At 39.2% G+C, this 26,982-nt stretch overlaps 1 protein-coding gene and 1 non-coding gene across 5 annotated transcripts in view; one reads left to right on the forward strand and one right to left on the reverse strand.

Moving 5' to 3' along the window:
- Positions 1-26,982, forward strand: part of SMARCC1 (SWI/SNF related BAF chromatin remodeling complex subunit C1) — a 185,908-nt gene that overhangs the window by 419 nt on the left and 158,507 nt on the right. For all 4 annotated transcript variants that reach the window (XM_068557306.1, XM_068557307.1, XM_068557308.1 and 1 more), the window contains exon 2: positions 7,432-7,551. In XM_068557306.1, the coding sequence (XP_068413407.1) occupies positions 7,432-7,551 (120 nt within the window). The remainder of the gene's footprint in view (positions 1-7,431; positions 7,552-26,982) is intronic.
- On the reverse strand, positions 21,296-21,397 carry LOC137774374 (U6 spliceosomal RNA). The gene has a single exon (XR_011075895.1). It is a non-coding gene; the product is annotated as a U6 spliceosomal RNA (small nuclear RNA).

The raw sequence follows: 26,982 nt of genomic DNA on the forward strand, positions 1-26,982 counted from the left end.
AAGCCCCTGCCTGCTCCTGCAGGAGCAGGTCGAGCTCAGCGACCCGGAGGGTGTGAATCTTACTGTTTTGTTGGGCTGCTTTAGGTGTGTGAACAATGATTATTAAAACTGTCTGAGCCAGAGGTGTAAAAGCGGCAAGTTTTGTTTAGAGACTAGTCTTCAAAGTCAAGTGAGGTGATTAAGGTTTTACTACCTGCTGTTGGTATGCTAAAGACGGACTATGGACGATTGTACTCGGACGTTGGTTACAGCAGGTTAATATAATTACAATATTCATGAGAACTAATATTAAAAAATGACGGTTTTTACTTCACTACTTCTGGTTATGTATAGTGGGAGTGCAAGAGTTAATGTTCACTTGTGGCTAATGTGAGGCCTTCCCTGAGAACCCCATTCATGTTAGATCACCCGCTTCATATCACCTTTGTTTTCTTCATACCACTTTTTGAGATTATTTTCATTTACCTGTTTGCTCTACCTTTGGAATGTAAGTTCCGCTGAGTCAGTGGTATTAAAAGTTGTAAGTTAGTCTCTTGTTTATAACAAATATTTTTTTAGCTTCCCCTTTATGTGACTATTTAGGAATGACTCCCTTAGAAGGTGTAAGGACGCGGACTGCCAAAAATACTCTCTTTGCCCCCAAATTTCCGGAACACCCTTTTCAGTTCTCTACTTCCCCCGTTGTGGACCATAGCCCTGGGGCAAGGACCTTGTTAGGCCTGTTCACTACAACGTGTCCCGGAACATGTTTGATCTCATTGTCTCGCCTTTAGTAGTTGCTTAGTAAATATTTGTTGGAATGAATGAAAAGGTAGTCTAGGAACCTACTCATTTGGGGTGTACAGCGCAGTGGAGCCCATCAGCTTTTGGAAGTTGTTAGGCATGGGCAGGGATCTTGGGTTCTTTTGTGTTCCATTGTGGTACTTTAATAAATGACCATTTCTTATCTGAGGTTTTAGGAAGTGAGAGGCGATGTATATTTTTAGTTACAGTATATTTTTTGATTCTTTGACTTTTTCCCCCCTGAAATTTTGCAGTCACATTTGGGATTGTAGCTTTTTCTCATTTACATGTAGGTAGACAAGAATATTGTTTTTCCTTGTACAATGGTAAATTGGTCACTTTTTTGGTGTTGGCAATAGAGCTTCTGGTAGTAGCTAAGGGAATTGAATATATTTATATTATTAAAGTATTGTTTATCATGTGCCCTTCAGCCAGTACTTTGGATCTTAAATTAATATACCTTAATGTATTTATTCCCCCCAGTCTGGATTTTTTACCCCAGTTTTACTGAGATATAATTGACATATAATATTGTATTACTTTATCAATGTAGCTTTAACAAAGAGAAATAGGCGGAATATTCCTTTGGATAGCAAGGAAGGGAAAAGAAAAAGGGAAATACAGTAATAGTAATTTCTACCTCTCCAAACTCTGTGCATCTCTTTGCGCCCAATTTTAAGAGGGCAGCTTTAGGCTTGGATAATCTTTAAAAGATTTGTTTGGGTGGGTGAGGAAGTGGCTGTGAGGCTGATTGCAGGATTTGTCCCAAAGTGTTGAAGACTGTAGGCTAGTGTTGGCTCAGTGTGCCTGAGGCCTTAAAGACAAAGTTAAAGTTAGGTTTGACCTCTCAGTGTTTCCTAAAGCTAGAGTGTGTTTCTTGGGCCTACGCAGATTAAGAATTGTATATCCCTTGGGCCTGACAGTCAGAATCCTATCAGCCTCTGAGAGTGGTGTTGGTGTGGTGAAAATATTTACCAGAAGGTTCTTTGCTTCCTCTGTACAGGATATATCTCTACCTGGTATACACATTGATAGGTTTTAACTAAACTTTTCTATTGCATTTAATAGTGTGTTTTCAAATTCATAAATCTCAGCAAATAAATGAAATAAACATGACATTGATAGTAGCATTTTTATTGATGGGTTTATGTATGCACTCAGTGAACAACTGAGCATCCATCTTACCCAGGCATTTAAAACATAAGTCACTTAAATCCTCACAGCAGTTCTGAATGATAAGATATTATTTACTTCATTTTCCACGTGAGAGACACCTGAGGGTGGAGATTTAAGTAACTTCTCTAAGAATTACAGTTAGGAGTGGCAAATTTGGAATTCAAAGGTCTGCCTGGCTCCAACCCCCACCCCCCCCTTTTTTTTTTTGGCTGCACATAATCCCTCTCTTTAAGGAACTGACAGTGTTGTGGAAAAGATAGACATAGGCACCTACTTATAAAACCCAAGTGATTTCAAATTAAAAGAGGACTTCCTTGTATCGTTTTTGTCTTCTGAATGCCTATAGGAGGTGCTCAGTAAATATTTGTTCCATGAATGAACAGATTAACTAGTATAGAAATCTGTTTATTTAGGCTTTGTTGATACATTTGGCTTAGCAGTACAGAAAGGAGAGTGAATACTTTTTGACTGGGATGAGCTTCAGCTAGCCAAAGGAGTCCAGAGGAGGTGACCACTTTAGGTACGCGGAAGCTGAAGCACAGAGAGGTTAACTGTTTGCCTGAGGTTGCATTTTCAGTCCACTAGCAGTGCGGAAGCTTGTTTATCTACCTAAGCTGCCTGCTTTGTATTACTGGGTGCATATCTTTCTTTTTTTTTTTTTTTTTTTTGGGTGCATATCTTTCATCCTAACTTTGAAAGATATGTTTCTATCCCTAGTTCAGAGTGATTTTCAGATGATAAAACCTTGTGAAGGTGAAGTATATCTATAAGCCATTAAGTTCCCAGGTAAGTTTCTTCCCGAAGTTTGGCTTGCCCCTGAAATAAGATTTAAGATTTTAGGATGATTTAAATAAAGATGCTTTGGATTTAACAAAGATTTCTAAAATAGAGTAGATTGCCCAAGGAAGGCATTTCAGTGCCCTTTACATAAAGTATTTAACAGTTTAAGACTTTTTTTTTCCCAGATGGGACATCTGCTACAATAGAATTGTTTATGGATAAGTTAAACTTTTGATACTATATTAATGTCACAGGGAATATAAAGCAGATTTATTGATAACAACTTTCTAAACATATCCTCCTAACTTTCTTAATCAGAATACTTTGAGACTAAAAAATTTTTTGTTGTCTTAAGTAAAACATTCTGTTGAACTTTTTTTTGATCAAAAGATAAAATTTTTATGACTGAAGTAGTCTATATAATTATTAATTTTTTTCCCTTTAATCAGGATTCATTATTTTGAAAGCTATTAAGAACTTTTTATGTTTAGGTGAGATTTTTGGAAGCAGTTGAAATGAACTTATGTCTGTATGGGATAGTGGAATGAGCATTACGTTAGGTTGGAAGACGTGAGTTCAGTACTCTTGGCTGCTAATTGGTGTCATTGAGCAGGTGACTTGATTTCCGTGTTTTAATTTTTCATTTGTAAGTTGGGAGTAAGACTGTGACTCCCATAGACAGTTGTTCGAATCAAATGAGATAGTCCTCGAAGGTAGGATTATATAAATTTGAGGTGGTAGTGATACTTTTGCCATGTATAATGATACATTGGGTCCCCCTGCTTCATTCTTATTCGTTAAATAGAATGTTACTCTTTGAAATTTTTATAAGTCGAGTTAAAATCTTATAGTCGTACATTGACTGCCTTTTGAGAGGGTATGAATCTGACATTAATTTATTAATGTCAGATTTAATTTATTAGTTAAAAGTGTCATCTCTTGCATACATTTTAATGTTTGATCATTTTTGTGGGTGATTTGGAGAAAGTAAATGGAGTTAAAAATGTTTTATAGTTTAAAAATTGGATCTTAAAATACCTAATATAATCATTTTGATTGGGCTTTGCACCTGGCCATCTTTATTCTGAAACTGTAGGGTTGTCCACATGAAATCTTTCTCATTCTGAATGACAATAAATGAATTGTGTAGATAGTAGTGAAGTTTAGAATATATACAAAGCTATGTATGTAAGTCATTAAAAATTACTTTTTGCCTGGAGGGTTGGTTTGTTTTTCGCCGAACAACCTTCCTCCAAATGGTGTCTTTCAGGTTTAGGATTTGGCGCTGTTCAGTTGTCTGCAGGTATATGAAAAATAAAAAGTTACGGTTATTAATTTTTCACGTTGCTTTACCATGTGCGGAAAAACTTGCAGTACATTATATGATTCTTTTGAGAAGCTTGTACTTATTAAAGATTATAAAGTTATCTTGTGGGTATGTACAACATACTTTGCCAGTTCTGTGGGTTAGACTTGAAGAGTTTATTCTTTATTAAAGATTATACTATGTTGAGTATCACTGATTACTTTCAAAATTGAGTGTTACTTATTAAAGATTTACTATGTTGAGTAAATTGGAAAAAAAATCTGATGTTAAGTTTTCACTTGAAAGTTTATAGTCCTCAGAAAAGTAAACTTGGTTTTTATGGGAATTGGCATTGTAGGAAAGGGGAATTGTAAGAAGTTTTTAACATTTAAAAATTGCTTACCTGGTTTTTAACTTCTAAATTATAATAAAATTTGTTCTTTAACTGAGATATATGATAATATTTGAAGTAGATTTTTGAAAAAAAGTCCAGTGGTTCTTAAAGTGTAGTTCCCAGTCACGTAGTGTCATGTGGGAACTTGTTAGAAATGCAGATTCTTGGGCCCGACTTACTGAATTAGTAAGTGGGGTTAAAACTTGAGAACCATTATTTTAGACTAACAGAATTGACATCTTATGTGCTTAATTGTATGAAACTTGTTTCCAGTTACTGGCTCATGTCTGATATACTTGTTTCACTTTGTGGCCTTAAGGAAATGTGTTTTTACAGGACACCTTTAAATTAAATAAAAGGAAGCTATCTGTAAGGACAAAAAGGAGTAGTCTACAACAGGGATAGGCAGACTTTTTCTGTAAAGGGCAAGAGTAAATATTGAGGCTTTGCGGGCCATGCAGTCTCAGCTGCAACTGCTCAACTCTGCTCTTGCAGGAAAGCAGCCATAGACAATGTGCAAATGAATGAGTGTGCTGTGTTTTGATAAAACTTTATTTATGGACACTGACATTTGAATTTTATGTAATATTCATGTGTCATGAAATATTATTTTTCTTTTAATTTTCTCCCAGCCATTTAAAAAATGTAAAAACCATTCTTAGCTTGTGGGCCACACAGAAACAGGCAGTAGACTGGGTTTTACCAACCTTTGGTCTTGGGGATTTCATGTAAAATAAAGCATTCCAGACTTCCCTGGTGGTGCAGTGGTTAAGAATCCGCCTGCCAATGCAGGGGACACGGGTTCGAGCCCTGGTCTGGGAAGATCCCACATGCCGCAGAGCAACTAAGCCCATGTGCCACAACTACTGAGCCTGTGCTCTAGAGCCCGCGAGCCACAACTACTGAGCCCGCGTGCCTGGAGCCTGTGCTCCGCAACAAGAGAAGCCACGACAATGAGAAGCCCCACTCACCGCAACTAGAGAAAGCCTGCACGCAGCAAGGAAGACCCAGTGCAGCCAAAAATTAAAAAAAAAAAAAAATTCCAACAAAATACCAGTCTTCAGCAAAGTTAACCAGTCTTCAGCAAAGTTAACTGCATGCTGGTTGTTCTATTTAGAGTGGAAAGCTAACATACCTGAACAAATAAAAATTTGCGAGGATACTAAGCTCTAAGAAGAATTGCCCTTTTATATTATGCTCTGTCTTTGATGGACAGTAGCACATCTTGAGAGCCAGTCAACTTAAGGCATAGTAATTAATGGTAGACTGTGTAGCTCATATTTTGCTGTATATGTATCCCTTAGACTTTATTTATTGCAATAGAAACATTATCTTGAAATGTTGGGTGGTACTGGGAAAGAGGTTTTTTCCAGGAAGAAAACTTTTAGTTTTTTTATGGAAGGAAGTATAGATGTTTTTTCCTGCTCAAAATTGGAGGTTAGGGCTTCCCTGGTGGTGCAGTGGTTGAGAATCTGCCTGCCAATGCGGGGGACACGGGTTCGAGCCCTGGTCTGGGAGGATCCCACATGCCGCGGAGCAACTACGCCCGTGAGCCACAATTACTGAGCCTGCGCGTCTGGAGCCTGTGCTCCGCAACAAGAGAGGCGGCTACAGTGAGAGGCCCGCGCACCGTGATGAGGAGTGGCCCCCACTTGCCGCAACTGGAGAAAGCCCTCGCACAGAACCCAACACAGCCATAAATGAATGAATAAATAAATAAATGAATAAAAAAAAAAAATTGGAGGTTAAAAGAAAAAAAAATGATGGCTTTTCAAAGTGATAGTGAATGCTTAATACTAAGTTAAATTTTTGCATTTAATTGAACTCAGTAATTTATGCTTTCCCTGTCACATACCCTTTATCTTTCCTTGCTGTAATGCTTGCTTGCTGTCTACCACGAATTTGGCCTTCTTGACGTTATTCACATCAGCATGGATAACTTTTCATGTACGTTTGTTTTAAAAAAATTTTATTGTGGTAAAAAACTTACAAAATTTACCATCCTAACCATTTTTAAGTGCCCACACATGTATTTTTTTTAATGCATAAAAGCAACCATTTTATTATGCTTAGAGTTCCTGTGTGTCTGGAATTTGGATGGGCACAGTAAGGCCAATTGTCTCTGCTCAGTGGTGTCTGGGGCCTTGACTGGGGATGTTTGATGATTGGGGGTGACCTGACAGCTGGGGGCCACAATCACCTGGAATCATCTTTACTCATGTGTCTGGTGGTTGTGCTGTCAGTCTTCTGAACAGCAGCTGGGGCCTCTCCATGTGGCCTCTCAGTGTAGCCTGGGCTTCCTCAGTATGGTGATGTCAGGGTGGTTGGACTTCATTGTTGTTCAGGGCTCCAAAGGTGGGTGTCCCAAAAGAACTATATGGAAGCTGCATGATTTTTTTTGATTTATCTTCAGAAGTCACACAGTATCACTTCTGTTGCATTTTAATGGTTTTAAGCGAGTCACTAAGGATGGTCCTGATTCAATAGAGGAGGGCCATAGATCCCCACCTCTTGTTGAGAGGAGTCAAAGAATTTGTGGACTTGTTTGAAAAACTGTAACACAGTTGGCTCTCTGGCCACATGCGAAATATAGTGGCCAGTATGTCTCATTCCATTATATTAGGTTGGCCAGAAAGTTCGTTCGGGTTTTTCTGTTACATCTTATGGAAAAACCCGAACAAACTTTTAGGCCAATTCAGTAGCATCAGGCTCAAGTTTGAGGTCCAGGATCTCACCATCTAATTTAGGTCCAGGTGCAGATGAGATGACACTTGGGTTTGGTTTCTTGGGCATAGTATTTCTCATTCTTAAGATCTGTTAACTGAAAGGATATGTTATCTGTCCCTCCCCACGGCTCCCAGTATTTGTTTATGTAAGTGTCTCAGACACTTAAAAATCTGCCACCAGGCCGGTACTTAGGTACTGGGAAGTAAGCTAACATTGTCTTCTGCACAGTTGTCCCAGTTTTTGAGTTTCTGTCTTTATCTTGCAGTATGTTCATGCGGATGCTCCTACCAATAAAACACTGGCTGGGCTGGTGGTACAGCTTCTCCAGTTCCAGGAAGATGCCTTTGGGAAACATGTCACCAACCCGGCCTTCACCAAACTCCCTGTAAGTACATCAGCTTATCACACTGGAACATCTTCAGTTTCTGTACTCTTGGGTGCAGCCTACAGCTCTTTATTTTGATGCTGCTATCCTATAGAATAGGAAAAAGGAGGAATCGCTACAGAATTTTAGCTATAGGACATTATTGCTTTTGAACTGTAGGAAACATCTCTTTCAGGAGTCATTTAAAATTTGCATTAAACATCACAACAATTATTACCTAGACTTAACTGTTAACATTTTACTATGTTGTAGTTTCTTTATTGTCTTTACTGTACTAAGTCTTTTCCATTTTTTTCTCCTGATGCAGTTCTTGTGGCTAGAATGTTGTTTCTTGGAATTTTTTTATATTTTGTAGGTGGGATTCTTCTGAGCTTATGTGAGAATATGATTCTGTTCTCCTTGCAGTTGGTATTTTGACTGAAAGTTTGGCTTGGTATAGAAATAGTGGGTTATGCCTTATTTCCTTTTGTAATTTGAAGGTTTTGTTCTTCTCTTAACATTTGATTTTGTACAGAAAAATCTGATACTACTTGTTGATTTCCCCCTTTTCTTTAATTTTTGAAATTTTATTTATTTATTTATTTATTTATGGCTGCGTTGGGTCTTCGTTGCTACGCATGGGCTTTCTCTAGTTGCGGCGAGTGGGGGCCACTCTGTCGTGGTGCGCAGGCTTCTCATTGCAGTGGCTTCTCGCTGCGGAGCACGGGCTCTAGGTGTGCGGGCCTCAGTAGTCGTGGCATGCGGGCTCAGTAGTTATGGCTCGCCGGCTCTAGAGCGCAGGCTCAGTAGTTGTGGTGCACGGGCTTAGGTGCTCCGCGGCATGTCGGATCTTCCCGGACTGGGGCTCGAACCCATGTCCCCTACACTGGCAGGCGGATTCTTAACCACTGCGCCACCAGGGAAGTCCCTGATTTCCCCTTTTTTAATACTGATCTTTAAAATTCATAAATATGTCTAGTTGTTGTAAGTCATGATCTGAAGACTCAGTTTTGTTTCTTTGGCTCAGGGAACATTCAGTCTGTTAGCCTTCTCTGCCATCCTGTATTTCTTTATATTTTTGAACTCTGATTGTACAGATATTAGATTTCCGGGAACTACCTGTGCTATGTTTTCCCATAATTTTTGTCTTTCATTTCTCTGATTCGGATTTTTGTAGTTTCCAGTCTGCTGTTTGTTGCCTCTACTGAATTTATTATTGGTAGACCTTTTATAAATCTCAAAAGCTTTTGATTTGTGTGTTCTTATTTCATCTCTAAACTTTTTGTTTTAATAACTCACTGATTTCTCAGATATAATTGAGAATAAAAAATATGGTTTTACTGATATTGCAGTAAGTCTGTTCATTTCACTTATGGTATTTTTGCTCTCCAGACATTTATTTTCATTAAGTCAAATATATGGACGTAATTTTTTGAATCACGTTGGGAAGTTTTCTCCACTTGTAGGTGATAAAGGATTCCAGCCATGTGTTGTTCTAGTATTTGTAGAAGAACAAATTTCTACACTATTTGTAGTGTCATTTTTTACATGTAACTCTGTTATCCATCAAGAATTTATCTTGGTATTCATTGTGAGCAGTGGATCCAGTGCTCACAAAAAAAAAGAAAAGCAGTTTTATCTTTTTTCCATATGATTATCTGGTTAACCCAACAACATTTATTAAAGGGTGCTGCTTTTCTGCACTGATTTTTTTTTTTTTAAGATTTTTTTTGATGTGGATCTTTTTTTGTTAAATTTATTTTATTTTTGGCTGTGTTGGGTCTTCGTTGCTGTGTGCAAGCTTTTCTCTAGTTGGGGCGAGCAGGGGCTACTCTTCGTTGCGGAGCACAGGCTCTAGGCGTGTGGGCTTCAGTAGTTGTGGCGCGGGCTCAGTATTGGTGGCGCGTGGGCTTAGTTGCTCCGTGGCATGTGGGATCTTCCCAGACCAGGGCTCGAACCTGTGTCCCCTGCATTGACAGGCAGATTCTTAACCACTGTGCCACCAGGGAAGCCCTGATGTGGACCGTTTGTCTTTATTGAATTTGTTACAGTATTACTTCTGTTTTATATTTTGTTTTTTTGGCCGTGAGGCATGTGGGATCTTAGCTCCCTGACCAGGGATTGAACTAACACCCTCTGCATTGGAAGGTGAAGTTTGTTTTCTTTTCTTTTTTTTTTAAAATAATGTTTGTTTTTATACTGCTTTTATTTTATTTTAAAAAATATTTATTTATTTATTTATTTATTTATTTATTTTTGACTTAGTTGGGTCTTAGTTGCAGCACGCAGGCTCTTCCTTGCGGTGCGGGGGCTTCTCTCTAGTTGTGGCATGTGGGCTCAGTAGTTGCAGCACACGGGCTTAGTTGCCCTGTGGCATGTGGGATCTTAGTTCCCCAACCAGGGGTTGAACCCACGTCCCCTGCATTGGAAGGTGGATTCTTAACCACTGGACCTCCAGGGAAGTCCATTCCTCACTGATTTGAGTTCAGCAAATATTTAGCATTTGATTATGTGCCAAGTTCTAAGAATTCAAGGAGTAATACAGTGTATTGTTTGTCTTCAGGGGACTGACTTACCCTCTGGTGACCTATGTGAATAGAGCCTTTGACTTTCCTCATCTCAGGAAATGTTTTCCAAAGGAAAGGACATTTGAACTGAGTCCTGAAAGTAGAGTATGAGTTCTTTAGGGACATGCTGGAAGATCGGATTTTCAGGCAGTGATAGCAACATATAAAAGCCTAAAGGCTTTTAATGTAGTTGCAAATAGTTCAACAGGGTTAGAACTGAGGACAGTAGGCAGAGATATGGGCCAGAATCAGTCATAAAATGACAGGTTTACTGTGTTAGAAGTGTGGCTTTTATCTTGAAAGTGATTGGGAAGCACAGCAAGGGGGTAGAACTTTGTGATTTTTTTTTTTTTGTCTGTATGGTGGGTGGGTTGTGGGGCTGAAATAAGAAAGAATTGACTGGGATGACTACACTGAGCAGATTCCTTTCTCACTAAGGTGGAAGCCAGAGTATAAAAGCAGGTTTCTGGAGAAAGGTACTCAGTTTAGTCTGTGTTGAGGTTGGCTCTCCTGTAGGTACCTCAGGTTTAGAAATCCTATAGGTAGTTGGAAATGAGATCTGGAGTTCTAGAAAACAGGTTGAATTAGAGGAAGAGATTAGGGAATTACCGGGTACTGGTTGAATTCACATTTGCAGAGCAAGATCATTCCTTTTATTTTAATTATTTTTTAGCTAATGCTTTCAAAATACCCATTTTTTTAAAAAAAATAATTAGTTTATTTATTTTTGGCTGTGTTGGGTCCTCGTTTCTGTGTGTGGGCTTTCTCTAGTTGTGGCGAGCGGGGGCCACTCATCGCGGTGCGCGGGCTTCTCATTGTCGTGGCTTCTCCTGTTGTGGAGCGCAGGCTCTAGACGCGCAGGCTCAGTAGTTGTGGCCCACGGGCCCAGTTGCTCCGCAGCATGTGGGCTCCTCCCAGACCAGGGCTCGAACCTCTGTCCCCTGCATTGGCAGGCAGATTCTTAACCACTGCGCCACCAGGGAAGCCCCAAAATACCTATTTCTTAATATGTGATTTAAGTTATATGTATGTGTAGTATATTAGCATTATAGTAAGTACATGCATATAATTTATAAATACATTGTTAGATATTGAGGTACTTGCTCATTTTTTAACAAATGGGAACTACTCCACTGGATAATCAGCATATTTCATTTTCTGAACTATGTGACCAATTGAGGTTTTTGGGTAACTTAAAATTAATTGAAAGTAAAAATTTGCAAGAATAGTATAAAGAACTTTCACTTTCATTTAGAATCACGAAGTTTTAGCATTTAACCACATTTGCTTTAGCATTGTCTTTTTCTCTACGTGTTTGGGCATATTATTCTGAATCATTTGAAAGCTCCATGTTCCTTTACCTCCAAATACTTGAGTGTTTATTTCGTGTTCTCTTATATTATCAACTGGATTAGAGTTATCAAATCAGGAACTGGTTGAAGTTTTCATCATTTAAAACACTGTAATATAATACTTATAGATTACATTTTATCAAGTATAAAATCATTTAGAATAAAATTTACATGTAGCTTTATATGAAGTATTATATGTAAGGTGATTCACATTGTGTTTTTGGTATTTCTAATTAGGATTGTATGAGTGTCTTAAAAAATAGTATTTACAAGGGACTTTATTTGTGGAATATTTAACTCCAGGGAAGTAAACCATTATTGTTTTTCCAGATTTTAAAGATTAGAGAAGAATATTTTTAGGAATAAACCAAAATTAAAAATAATTCATGACTTAGTGCCAGTGGGACCAGATGTACTTCTTTTTCTCTCAGAATAGTGTTTAGCTTTTTTCCAAATGAAAGGGATTGATAAAATGTGTAATGGTGTAAAACAAAAATCGAGGAGAGAGACAATAAAGCAGAGAATGTTTTAGTGAAACATGTAAGCTATTTACATAAAAAGCTTTTTTTCCTGAATAAACTGGACTGGTGTAGGAGTTCACTCTTTGGGCTGTTTTTTTTGAAAATCAAAATGGAACTTTATGTACTAACTTCCTAAGTCATATTGGATATTAAACAGCTGGCTCAACATAGGGTAGGTTCTATCTAGTGCTGAGAAGTTAGAAAGATTTAGGGGGAAAAAGTACTTTGTAAGGCTAAAAATATATTGCATAGGTAAACATAATATGAATTGAAATATTTTTTACCTCCACAAGTAAAAATTCTTGTTATTCCATAATCCCTTCAAGGCTTAGTACATTTGCATGCATAGCACAAACATAATTGTAACTACAGGCTAGACAATTTTTGTTATTCTACTTTTTATATTTTTATTTTATTTATTTACTAAAAAATTTTTATTAAGAGTATAGTTGATTTATAATGTTGTGTTAGTTTCAGCTGTACAGCATAGTGATTCAGTTATATATATATACATATATCCATTCTTTTTCAGATTCTTTTCCCATGTAGGTTATTATAGAAAATTGAGTGGAGTTCCCTCTGCTATACAGTAGGTCCTTGTTGGTTATCTATTTTAAGTTCATTTATATCATTTTAAAATTTTATTTTATTTTATTTTATTTTATTTTATTTTATTTTATTTTATTTATTTATTTATTCATTTTGGTTGCCCTAGGTCTTAGCTGCGGCATACAGGATCTTCATTGCGGCATGTGGGATCTTTAGTTGCGGCATGCGGACTTCTTAGTTGCAGCATGAGAACTCTTAGTTGTGGCATACATGTGGGATCTTGTTCCCCAGCCAGGGATCGAACCTGGGCCCCCTGCACAGGGTCTTAGCCACTGGACCACCAGGGAAGTCCCTATATCATTTTTTAAAATTAGATTGCACATATGAGTGATATCATATGATATTTGTCTTTCTCTGTCTGACTTACTTCACTTAGTGTGAAAATCTCTAGGTCCATCCATGTTGCTGCAAATGGCATGATTTCATTCTTTTTTATAGGTGAGTAATATTCCATTGTATATATATATACCACATTTTCTTTATCCATCCACCTGTCAATGGATATAAAGTTGCTTCCATGTCTTGGTTATTGTAAATAGTGCTGCAGTGAACATTGGGGTGCATATATCTTTTTGAATTATGGTTTTCTTCAGATATATACACAGGAGTGGGATTGCTGGATCATGTGGTAGTTCTAATTTTAGTTTTTTAAGGAACCTCCATGCTGTTCTCCATAGTGGCTGTACCAATTTACATTCCCACCAACAGTGTAGGAGGATTCTCTTTTCTCCACACCCTCTCCGGTATTTATTGTTTGTAGACTTTTTTTTTTTTTTTTTTTAAATGGCTGTGTTGGGTCTTCGTTTCTGTGCGAGGGCTTTCTCTAGTTGTGGCAAGTGGGGGCCACTCTTCATCGCAGTGCGCGGGCCTCTCACTCTCGCGGCCTCTGTTATCGCGGAGCACAGGCTCCAGACACGCAGGCTCAGTAATTGTGGCTCATGGGCCCAGTTGCTCCATGGCATGTGGGATCCTCCCAGACCAGGGCTCGAACCCGTGTCCCCTGCATTGGCAGGCAGATTCTCAACCACTGCGCCACCAGGGAAGCCCTGTTTGTAGACTTTTTGACGATGGCCGTCCTGACTGGGGTGAGGTAATACGTCATGGCAGTTTTGATCTGCATATCTCTGATAATTAGTGTGTATCCTTGCTTCCTTCATCATGTATTAATTGACCATAGGTGCGTGGGTCGTATTCTATCTTTTAAAATAGATCATAAGGGGACTTCCCTGGTGGCGCAGTGGTTAAGAATCCGCCTGCCAATGCAGGGGACACGGGTTTGAGCCCTGGTCCGGGAAGATCCCACATGCCACGGAGCAACTAAGCCTGTGCGCCACAACTACTGAGCCTGCGCACCACAACTACTGAAGCCTGAGTGCCTAGAGCCCATGCTCTGCAACAAGAGAAGCCACTGCAGTGAGAAGCCCGTGCACCACAATGAAGAGTAGCTCCCACTGGAAGCAACTAGAGTAAGCCCACATGCAACAACAAAGACCCAATGCAGCCAAAAATAAATAAAATTAAATCTTAAAAAAAATAATAAAATAGATCATAAGGACCTATGTTTAAAAACAGCAAAGCTCTAAGATCTAGAAGACTACTAGAAGATCAAATCAGAGTCTAAAGAAGTTGAAGATTTTAATTTTAAATACGTTGATGTTTATAAATATGTTCAAGATTTGCAACTTGTCAACACTTAAAAAATTAATTATCAGGACTTCACTTATGGTCCAGTGGGTAAGACTCTGTGCTCCCAAGGCAGGGGACCCAGGTTCAATCCCTGGTTGGGGAACCAGATCCTGCATGCATGCCGCAACTAAGAGGTCACATGCCTCAACTAAGAAGTCCACATGCCACAAGTAAGAAGCCTGCGTGCTGCAACTAAGACCCAGCACAGCCAAAATAAATAAATAAATATTAAAAACGTTTTTAAAAATTATCATTTAATTTGCAACTGTGACTCTGCCATTCGCTAAATTTCAGAGTGGAGAGTCTGTCTTTTGGAACATGGGACTATAAAGAAGAATATGAGTATTGTCTATGTATTGGAAGTTAGCCCTTTAACTTTGTAGCTTAGAACTCTGATGAAAGTCGAATACAGGCAGACATTTAAGTGAATCGCATGCGACAGTTACTTTGTGGAGCAAGCACTTAGTTTCCTTCCTTTAAACTTATTTTAAAGTATAACATACAGAAAATGAATAAAGCAGATGTTGACATAAATAATTCCAAAGAGAACACCCATTTAACCACAACCCGGGTTAGAAATAGAACATTAACACCAATCCAGAAATTCTTATGTATTCCTTCCCCAATTAGAAACCCTTTTTTCCCCGAGTTGTAGTCTTTTCTTTGCTGTCCTTTGTATGTATTACTGTGTTTGTATGTGTCTCTGAACAAGATAGTGTAGTTTTGCTTGTCTTTGGGTCTTTCTTTCTGTTTATTTATTTATTTATTTTTGGGCTGCGTTGGGTCTTTGTTGCTGCGCACAGGCTTTCTCTAGTTGAGGCGAGCGGGCGCTACTCTTCGTTGCGGTGCTTGGACTTCTCCTTGCAGTGGCTTCTCTTGTTGCGGAGCACGGGCTTTAGTCACGTGGGCTTCAATAGTTGTGGCTCACGGGCTCCAGAGAGCAGGCACAGTAGTTGTGGTGCACGGGCTTAGTTGCTCTGCGTCATGTGGGATCTTCCCAGACCAGGGCTCCAACCCGTGTCCCCTGCATTGGCAGGCGGATTCGTAACCAGTGCACCACCCAGGAAGTCCCTTGTCTTTGAATCTTACGTGAATGGAATCATATGTATTCTTTTGTGCTGTGAGCCTTAGTGGAAGTATTTGCAAACATGAAAAAAGAAATTGAGCCAAAATGGGATAGTCCAGCGAAATGCTCAGCCATAATCCTGTAGATAAAACAAATTACTGTAGAAAAAAGAATAAGTCTCTGAAAAGTGTAATTAGGTAGCTTCTGGCTCTTGTCATTCACTGCCAGCAAGGGCAGTGAGCCTAAACGATCTAGCATGATCAGTTAGAGGTTGGTGGACTGCAAGGTATGGGCTGTTGTGTTGCAAGCCTGGACTTGTATGCCAGGCAGAGGACACGCTGGGCCAGGTGTTGACCAGGGCTCCAGAAAACTATCAGTATATGACTAGTGTTAATGGCAGGCCTGTAGTCCCGTCCATACCGTGTGGATTCAGTAGTAGAAACCTTAGTTCACTGATATCATATTTCTCATTCATTTGGGTGATGTTTTATTTATTTATTTATTTAAACTTATTTCTTACTTTTTTTCATTTCCCTTTTTCTTTTCCCATAACGTTTCCCTCTCCAACTGTACCGAGGTATGATTGATGTACAGTAAATGTACATACTTAATATATGATGAGTTCAGATAATGAACATTTCCATCAACCCCAACAGTTTCTTCATAATCCATCTCCTTTCTACTTGTCCCGAGGCAATCACTGACATACAGATTCATTTACAGTATCATGAAATATATGTTAATGGATCCCACAGTATATATCCTTTTTTTCTTGCCTTGCTTCTTTCACTCAGCATACAGATTTTGAGATACGTATCATCTGTGTTGTTCTATTTATTGATAGTTTGTTCCTTTTTATTGTTGATTAGTATTCCATTGTAAGGATAAACTACAATTTATTTATCCTTTCACTCTTTAATGGAATTTGGGTTTCCAGCTTTATAAGTAAAGCTCCTATCAGTGTTACTGTCCAAGTCTTTCTGTGGACATGGTTTCACTTCTCCTGAGTAAATAGGTAGGAGTGGAATGTTTGGGTCATATGGTTGGTAACATTGAACTTTTTAAGAAACTGTCAAACTCTTTTCTGAAGTGGTTGTATCATTTTAGATACCATCCAACAGTGTATGAGTTCCAAGTTCCTTTGCATTTTTTCCAACAGTTGTTGTAATTAGTCTTTACAATTTTATCTAAAGCATTAGATTCCACTACATATCCATGGAATTTGCATAATGACTAATGATGTTAAACATCTTTTTATGTGCTTGTTGACCATTTGTACATCTTCTTTTGTGTGTTGCCTATTTAAATAACTTTTTTTTTGGTCCTCGAGACCACCCCCCACATTTAGCGAGTTGCTAGAAGGACTCATGGAACTCAGCATATAGTTACACTCAAAACTAAGATTTGGTACAGTAATGTAGTAAGTATACATAGCCTGATTACAAGGGAAAAAGACACAGGTGTAGTCTGCAGGAATCCATGCTGCAGGCTTCCTTATGCTCTCCCTCATATGAGGGGGTCACATAGAGTGCACTCTTCCCCCAGCAGTGAAAATGTGGCAGCACGTATGCAGTGTTTCTGTCCATGGAAACCTTTTGCCTAGCACATACTACAGTTCCAGACTCCCAGAAGGAAACCAGATATTTATCACAAACCTCACTGCTTGCATGAATAGTCTAGGCACAGTGAACCACTCTTCTTATTAGTTAACTGTTGACTAGTAATACTCTGAGAATCAATTCCTAGGTGCCAGCCGAAGACCAACTAGCAAGCAGGCATTACTGAGGATAGTAATCTCAGGCCTGCTGTGTTCTTTTCTGCACAGTTCTTTTTTTTTAAATAAATTTTTTAAAATTTGTATTTTTATAAATATAAGAATATAAATATATTTTTATTCTGGATACAGGTTCTTTATGATATATATATTGCAAAATTTCCTCCCAGTTTGTGATTTGACTTTTTGTTTCTTACCAGTATCTTTGTAAGAGCAAAAGTTTTAAATTTTGATAAAGCCCAATTTATCGATTGTTATGATTTGTGTTTTTTGTGTTCTAAGAAACCTTTGTATACCCCAAAGTTGCAGATTATTTCCTTTATTTCCTTCTAGAAATTTTATAGATTTAGGTTTTATATATATTGGGTTAATTTTTATGTTTAGTGTGAAGTAAGGGCTGAGGTTTTCTTTCCAGTGTGGATATCCAGTTATTTTATTTTATTTTATGTAAAAAATTTTTTACATTTAATTTTATTTATTTTTTTATACAGCAGGTTATCCAGTTATTTTAGAGCCACCGTTTGTGTTGAATTGCCTTGGCACATTGGTTGAAAATCAGTTTACCAGATGTGTTTGGGTCTGTATCTGGATTCCATTTTCTCCTGTTGATCTAAATGTCCATCTTTTTGCTCATACTAACTTTTTGATTACTATAACTTTATAATATTTCTTTTTTTCCTGATCTTTATTCTTTCTGTTTCTTTTTCTTGTGTCACTGCATTGGTTAGCACCTCTGACTCATTGAATAGAAATGGTTAAGGCAGGAATTCACACCTTATTCTAGTTCTTAGTGGAAAAACATTGTTTTGTACTGTTAAGTACAATGTTAACTGTAGGTTTTTCAAGTATGATCTTAATTCAGGTTGTGGAAATTGTCTACTATTCCTAGTTTGCTGAGAGCTTTTATTGTGAATGACTGTTGAATTTTGTCTTGTGCTTTCTGCATCTTTTGAGATGATCAGAAAGTTTTTCTCCTTTATTTTGTTAATATGGTGAATTTCAGTCATTCATTGATTTTCAGTTAGCCTGGTATTCCAAAATAAACTCTGTTTGATTATGATATATTATCCTTTTTATATATTACCAGGTTTGATTTGCTGGTATAAAAGTTTTCTTAAGATTGATTTATTTCTTCCTTGAATATTTCATAGAATTCACTAGTGAAATCATTTCGGCCTAGAGTTTTCTTTGTGGGAAGATTCTAATAACCAATTCAGTTTCTTTAACATATAGGATTAGATTCTGTTTCTTGTGTCAGTTTTGGTGAGTTGGATTTTTCAAGAAATTTGTTAGTTTCATTTAAATTAAAGTTAACGTAAATTTCATACCATTCTCTTACCTTTTTTATAGCAGTTGTAGCTTCACAGCAAAATGGAGTAGAAGGTACCGAGATTTCCCATATACCCCCTGCCCTCACATATGGGACATGGCCCTCCCCCATTATCAAAATCTGGCTTCAGCGTGTACATTTGTTACAGTTGATTGAACTTAACATTGACACATCATTATCATCTGACATCATAATTTACTTTAGGGTTCACTCTTTTTATTTTATTTTTATTTTTGGCTGTTTTGGGTCTTCATTGCTGTGCGTGGGCTTTCCGTAGTTGGCGGCGAGCGGGGCTACTTTTTGTTGCGGTGTGCGGGCTTCTCATTGAGTTGGCTTCTCTTGTTGTGGAGTGCGGGCTCTAGGCACGCAGGCTTTAGTATTTGTGGCATGCGGGCTCAGTAGTTGTGGCTCGCAGGCTCTAGAGCGCAGGCTCAGTAGTTGTGGCGCATGGATTTAGTTGCTCCGTGGCATATGGGATCTTCCCAGACCAGGGCTGGAACCCATGTCCCCTGTGTTAGCAGGTGGATTTTTTTTTTTTTAAATAATTTTGGTATGTTGCTATTTTTTTTTAAAATTATTTATTTATTTATTTTTGGCTGTGTTGGGTCTTCGTTTCTGTGCGAGGGCTTTCTCTAGTTGCGGCAAGTGGGGCCACTCTTCATCGCGGTGCGCGGGCCTCTCACTATCGCGGCCTCTCTTGTCGCGGAGCACAAGCTCCAGTCGCACAGGCTCAGTAGTTGTGGCTCACGGGCCTAGTTGCTCCGCGGCATGTGGGATCCTCCCAGACCAGGGCTCGAACCCGTGTCACCTGCATTGGCAGGCAGATTCTCAACCACTGCGCCATCAGGGAAGCCCCTAGCAGGCGGATTCTTAACCATTGCGCCACCTAGGAAGCCCCTTGGGGTTCACTCTTGGGGTAGGGCATTCTACAGGTTTTGACAAATGTATAAATGACATGTACCTACCATTACAGTATCACACAGGATAGTTTCACTGCCCTAAAAGTCCTGTTCCTGTTCATCCCTTCTCCCACTAACCCCTGACAACCACAGATCCTTTTACTATTTCCATAGTTGTGCCTTTCCAGAGTGTCATATAATTGGAATATATAGTATATAATCTTTTCAGGTTGGCTGTTCTCAGTAATTTGCATCTAAAGTTCCTCAGTGTCCTTTCATTGCTTGCTAGCTGTTTTCTTTTTAGCACTTAATAATATTCCATTCCTCTCCAGCATTGGGTTTTCTCAGTGTTCTGGGTTTGGGCCATTCTAATCAGTGTGTAGCTGTATCTCATTATTTCAGTTTGCATTTCCCTGATGGCATATAATGTGGAGCATCTTTTCATCTCCTGCATTTTTGAAGAACAGTTTTTCAGGACACAGACTTTTTGATTGACAGTTTTTCTTTGAGCATTTTATTTTATTTTATTTTATTTTTTAATTAATTAATTAATTTATTTTTGGCAGCTTTGGGTCTTTGTGCTGCACACGGGCTTTCTCTAGTTGCATCGAGCGGGGGCTACTCTTCCTTTCAGTGCGCAGGCTTCTCATTGCCATGGCTTCTCTTGTTGCGGAGCACGGGCTCTAGGCGCACGGGCTTCAGTAGTTGTGGCTCCCGGGCTCTAGAGCTCAGGCTCAGTAGTTGTGGTGCACAGGTTTAGTTGCTCCGCGGCATGTGGGATCTTCCCGGACCAGGGCTCGAACCCATGTCCCCTGCATTGGCAGGTGGATTCTTAACCACTGCGCCACCAGGGAAGTCTCTCTTTCAGCATTTTAAATAGCTCCTCTTGTTGCTTTCTGGCCTCCATGGTGTCTGAATAGAAATTGGCTGTTAATCTTATTGACAGTTTCTTATATATGGTGGGTCATTTCTTTCTTGCTGCTTTTAAGAGTTTCTCTTTGTCTTCTGAAATTTTGATTATAATATGTCTTGGTGTGGATCATTTTGAGTTTATTCTGCTTCAAGTTTGTTGAATTTCATGGATGTGTAAGTACATGTCTTTCATCAAATTTGGGAAGTTTTGGCCATAATTTCTTCATGAATTTTTTGTTCTTTTCTCTCTTCATGTGTATATTGGTAAATTTGATGGTGTCCCACTGGACTGCCAGGGAATTCTCCATTCCTCTTTTACTTTTATTAGAAGATGTAGTGTGTATTTTTACCCAGCATTTTTAGTTCTTTTCAGCTGGAAGGTTGGTCTGGATACTTAGCTCAGCATGTTTTCTATAGCTTTTTTTTTTTTTTTTTTTAATAAGAATAAAATTTTGGGCTTCCCTGGTGGCGCAGTGGTTGAGAATCCGCCTGCCAATGCAGGAGACACAGGTTCGAGCCCTGGTCCAGGAGGATCCCACATGCCGTGGAGCAACTAAGCCCGTGCGCCACAACTACCGAGCCTGCACTCTAGAGCCTGTGAGCCACAACTACTGAGGCTGCGTGCTGCAGCTGTTGAAGCCCGCGTGCCTAGAGCCTGTGCTCCACAACAAGAGAAGCCACCACAATGAGAAGCCTGCACATCGCAACAAAGAGTAGCCCCCACTCACTGCAACTGGAGAAAGCCTGTGCGCAGCAACGAAGACCCAACACAGCCAAAATAAATAAATAAATAAAATAAATACATTTAAAAAAAAGAATAAAATTTCATTTTACTTTATTTTTTTTATTGAAGTATAGTTGATTTATGCTGTGTTAATTACTGCTGTACAACAAAGTGATTCAGTTATACATATATACTTTTTTTATATTCTTTTCTGTTATGACTTATCCTGGGATATTGAATATAGTTCTCTGTGCTGCTGAATATAGTTCTCTGACCTTGTTGTTTATCCATTTTATATATAAAAGCTTACATCTGCTAACCCCCCCAAAATATGGAACACTTCACAAATTGCGAGTCATCCTTGTACAGGGGTCATGCTAATCTTCTCTGTATTGTTCCGATTTTAGTATGTGCTGCCACAGCAAGCACTCCTGTAATTTTTTTTAAAGCATTATTTTAGGTTTTGGAGATCAGCACTAAAATATGGTTGTCTTTAATCTGACTTCAGTCAGAAGTCTTGATAGACTTTAAAACCAGTTGATTTTGCCTAAAATAAAGCTCATTCATTTCTTTTTTTTTTAAATTAACTATTTATTTTTTGGGCTGCGTTGGGTCTTAGTTGCGGCACGTGGGATCTCTACTTGAGGCGCGGGCTCAGTAGTTGTGGTGCACGGGCTTAGTTGCCCTGTGGCATGTGGGATCTTAGTTCCCCAAGCAGGGATTGAACCCACATCCCCTGCATTGGAAGGTGGATTTTTAATTACTGGACCACCAAGGAGGTCCTTCATTCATTTTTTTAAAAATTTAATTTAATTTATTTATTTTTGGTCGCACTGGGTCTTTGTCACTGTATGTGGGCTTTCTCTAGTTGCGGCGAGCAGGGGCTACTCTTCATTGCAGTGTGTGGGCTTCTCATTGTGGTGGCTTCTCTTCGTTGCAGAGCATGGGCTCTAGGTGCACGGGCTTCAGTAGTTGTGACATGTGGGCTCAGTAGTTGTGGCTTTCGGGCTCTAGAGTGCACGCGCAGTAATTGTGGCGCATGGGCTTAGTTGCTCCACAGCATGTGGGATCTTCCCAGACCAGGGCTCGAACCCGCGTCCCCTGCATTGGCAGCTGGATTCTTAACCACTGTGCCACCAGGGAAGCCCCCTCATTCATTTTTTTTCTTTTTTTTTTTTTATAAATGTATTTATTTTATTTGTTTATCTTTGGCTATGTTGGGTCTTCATTGCTGCGCACGGGCTTTGTCTAGTTGTGGCAAGTAGGGGCTACTCTTCGTTCAGGTGCTCAAGCTTCTCATTGCGGTGGCTTCTCTTGTTGGCGGAGCACAGGCTCTAGGAGTGCGGACTTCAGTATTTGTGGCACACGGGCTCAGTAGTTGTGGCTTGCGGGCTCTAGAGTGCAGGCTCAGTGGTTGTGGTGCATGGGCTTAGTTGCTCCACGGCATGTGGGATCTTCCCAGACCAAAGATTGAACCTGTGTCCCCTGCATTGGCAGGCGGATTCTTTTTTTTTTTTTTTTTTGAAACATTTATATTAACATATTTCCATACAAATAACCCAATGAAAGTTTAGTATTAGTTGTTTTGTTTGTTTTTTTATACTGCAGGTTCTTATTAGGCATCAATTTTATACACATCAGTGTATACATGTCAATCCCAATCGCCCAGTTCAGCACACCACCATCCCCACCTCACCGCAGTTTTCCCCCCTTGGTGTCCATATGTCCATTCTCTACATCTGTGTCTCAACTTCTGGCAGGCGGATTCTTAACCACTGCACCACCAGGGAAGCCCTCATTCATTTCTTAAATTGAAATAATGTAAGATACCGAATCTCCACCAAATAGTTTCTTGAACCAGGTGTTATGGGAAGAGCCCTGAGCTTAGGAATTAAATAGCCGTATCCTACCACTCTGCAACCTTGTGTGAAGGCACTTCGACCTGTAGTACCATTTCTGGGAACGTGTTCCTTGCCCTACTGATCCCATGGCATAGTTGTTAGAATCATATGATGTGTGATAATAAAAGCTCTTTGAGAAATTAGAAGTAGTATGTAGTACTTTAAGACACAAAAAGTAGATTGCTGACTTGTCTAGCAAAAGTGTTTTTGGTAAAAGTAAAAATGTAGATGTAAGGCATACATATTATTTAAACATTTATTATGCTAGTTTGCTATCAACTCCAGCTCTTAAGGAAGGCCCCAAAGAGCCACGTCTTCTTGTTTCTCTTCAACTTATGTTCCAGAGATAGTGTATTTTGTGTAAATGAGCTGTGAACCTGAGAACTAACAGAATGCTGTAGTGCCCTTTGAATTAAAGCCAGATTTTTCAGTTGAACATTGATAAGACTTGCTTTACCTTCTTACTCACTGCAAGTGTTTAGTATGTATTTATTGGTTGATGTACCTTTGCTGTGTTGTTAGTAACTGTCTCAAAGACAGGGAGAGTGGAAGGCTCTTTAAAAAAATAAGCTAGAGAACCGAACTGTATTTACTTTCTGAAACTGAGCTTTTCTTAAAATATCTACAAAAATGTAAAGCTCAGTACGGACTGATTTTAAAGCAACTATCAGAACTCAGTGAAATGATTATTACTCTTCAAAAGGAACTATGTTGAGGAGATTGGTACACATAGTTCAAGGGACTATCATTAAAATATTTGGAATTGATTTTCAAATTGTCATAGGAACTTATATAGGGTTTTTATATCTATCTTTGGTGGAATGTAATGAATACTTTAAGGGTAAAATTTGTTGTCAAAGCCAGTTCTAACAAATAAGGTCATGTGATTGAACTGTGTAGTACTATTTTGGGACATTTTAAACAAGTCACAGTCTGTAGGCTATCTCTCACTGATACTTCGGAATTTCTACCCATTAAGTGTGACTGACTTCATGGCAGGAATTCTCATGAACTTGGTCAGTCTGGTGTAGAGGAAAGGATGGGAGTTTGAGGACTGTCACTTCAATGATCTGTTTCCTTTGTTTGAGTCAATAAACCATGCTTTGTGCTAAATAAATTTTAGGGAAGGGCTTCCCTGGTGGCGCAGTGGTTGAGAATCTGCCTGCCAATGCAGGGGACACAGGTTCGAGCCCTGGTCTGGGAAGATCCCACATGCTGTGGAGCAACTAGGCCCGTGAGCCGCAATTACTGAGCCTGCGCGTCTGGAGCCTGTGCTCGGCAACAAGAGAGGCCGCGGTAGTGAGAGGCCCGCGCACCGCGATGAAGAGTGGCCCCCACTTGCCGCAACTAGAGAAAGCCCTCGCACAGAAACGAAGACCCAACACAGCCATAAATAAATAAATAAATAAATAAAATAAAATAAAAAAATTTTAGGGAAAAGGAAGTTAATAAGAAAAGGCTTAGAGTCGTCAGAAAAAGGAGTTGGATCTGATCCTTGGTTTTATAATTGTTCCCTTCAGAGTACCTGAGTGGCAGGAATAAATGGGTAGGTCTAAGAGGAATCTGTTGTCTTCAAATTTTTCACTTTGAACAGTTTTTCCTGATAGACTTCTTTTTGAGCTTTCTGCTCCTGAAAGTGTTCTGTGGCAAAGAAGCATTAGAAAACTAGGAATCAGTGAACATTATGGTCCCTACAGGTTTAAGTATTTTATTATCTGTATCTGAGAATGGTATTGTTTTGCCAAGATCATGCTAAATTCTAGGACTTTCGGAATGGGGGGAGGAAAAGACCAAGATTAGCATGTAAGTCTGAGAAGCAAGAACAAAAGTGCTTCTGGAGACAAATCACTCATCTTAGTCACCACAGGAGTGATACTACACTCTTGGAGTGACTGGAGAAGTTCCTGATGTCCATGGGGTCCAATCTAGCAGGGAGGGCAAAACTGTAGAGCCTTCAGACTGCCGCCTGGATCTCCTTAGAACAAGGACATTGTCTTACAAATACAGTTATCAAATTTAGGAAATTTAACATTGACACAATACCATTATCTACTATATAATCTGTCTTCACATTTCACCAATTATCTCAGAAATGTTTCTTACAAGAGCTAAACCAAGATCCCACATTTTAGTTGTATCTCTTTAGTCTTGATTAATTTGAAATAGTTCAGCCTGTGTCTTTGTCATTCATGACTTAAATTTTTAACCACTGGACTACCTGTTCTTCATGACTTAAATTTTTGAAGCACACAGACAAATGTTAGATTTGTAAAATTCTTCCATGTTATTACATGTAGTTTGTTCATTCTGGTTATTGTTTAAGGGTTTGGCAAATTTTTTCTTAAAGGGACAAATGGTAAATATTTTAGGCTTGCAGGTATATGGACTCTGTCACAACTACCCAACTCTGTTGTAGCATAAAAAGCAGCCAAAGGCAATACCTACATGAGTAGGTGTGACTGTGTTCAAATGAAAATTTTAAAAATGGGCAACTTGGTCATAATTTGGCATCCCTTGCTGCATAGTATTTCACTGTGGGCATATTGCACAATTTATTTATCCATTCTACCATTGATGGGTTTTTGGGGTTATTTCCAGTTTAGGGCTATTGCAAATAGTGCTGCTGTGAATATTTTTGCATATGTCTTCTGGTAATCATAGGTATTTATGTCAGTTACACTCCCACATGTGGAATTGCTGGGTCACAGGGGGTGCATGTTCAGCTTTAGCAGATATGGCCAGTTTTCCAGAACGCTTGTGCCAACTTATACTCCCACATGCAGTGTACAGTGTACAAGGGTTCTAATACTCTACTTTCTCACCAATGCTTGTAAGTTGTCTTTTTAATTTCAGTTTTTTGGTGGATTTGTGGTGATACACATTGTTTTGTAGTTGCTGATAACTAATGAAGTTGAGCACCCTTTTATATTTTGTACCATTGGGCTGTTCTCTTTTGTTTTTTTACCAGTTTTTTAAAAAAATTAATTATTTTTGACTGCGTTGGGTGTTCGTTGCTGTGCGCGGGCTTTCTCTAGTTGCGGCAAGCGGGGGCTACTCTTCGTTGCAGTGCGCGGGCTTTTCATATCAGTGGCTTCTCTTGTTGCAGAGCACGGGCTCTAGGTGCACGGGCTCCAGTAGTTGTGGCACGCAGGCTCGGTAGTTGTGGCTTGCGGGCTCTAGAGCGCGGGCTCAGTAGTTGTGGTGCACGGGCTTAGTTGCTTCACGGCATGTGGGATCTTCTCGGATCAGGGCTTGAACCTGTGTCCCGTGCATTGACAAGCAGATTCTTAACCACTGCACCACCAGGGAAGCCCCTGATGTGTTTCTCGAAGCTGAGGATTTATATCCTTTAAAATTTCTAGGAAACTTTAGCTTTTATTCTTCTGTGTCTAGTTGTCTAATTTTCTGTCAACTGTGCTTTTACTTTCATTGGATGTTATTTGTTCTATGGGTTACATATATATATTTCTCAAGTCTTTCTGTCTTTTTAGTGTCGTTAATCACTTTATGTGTTCTAATTTTACAAGCCCTGTCATGTTTTTTCTATTATCTGAAAATGTTAGGATTCTAATCTTGCTGTTAGCTTTGTTTGTTGACTTAAAAACACTTAATTATGTTTGAATTGTGGCCTGTCAGTTCTCTTTCAGTGGAAGTTTATTTGGGAATCCTGTTGATCTGGGTTGAGAATTTGCTCATTAAGGCACTTCAGAGGACCTGCCAACTTTAGGACCAATTCTTTTTTTTTTTTTTTGGCCGCACTGTGCAGTATGCGGGATCTTAGTTCCCTTATTAGGGATGCAACGTGTGCCCCGTGCATTGGGAGTGCACAGTCTTAACCACTGGACCACCAGGGAAGTCCCTAGGACCAATTCTTTTGTTAATTTGGCATGGGGTTCCTAGACTAAGTATTGATAGTGTACATCTCCAACTCAAATTATCTTGAGGCGGAAGCTTGTTTTCCTTCTTAGTTTTTAGCTGGCAGATATTTTTTCCAGCTTATCCTTTCCCTAATGGTGCAACCTGTTGATACCCCTGGTGTTATGTGTGTATGTGTGTGATAGGTGATTGTCTTAGTTCTAATGTCCTCACTTGCATAGGTCTGTAGTCTTAC

This window comes from Eschrichtius robustus, chromosome 12 (genome assembly GCF_028021215.1).
Source record: "Eschrichtius robustus isolate mEscRob2 chromosome 12, mEscRob2.pri, whole genome shotgun sequence".
NCBI lineage: Eukaryota > Metazoa > Chordata > Mammalia > Artiodactyla > Eschrichtiidae > Eschrichtius > Eschrichtius robustus.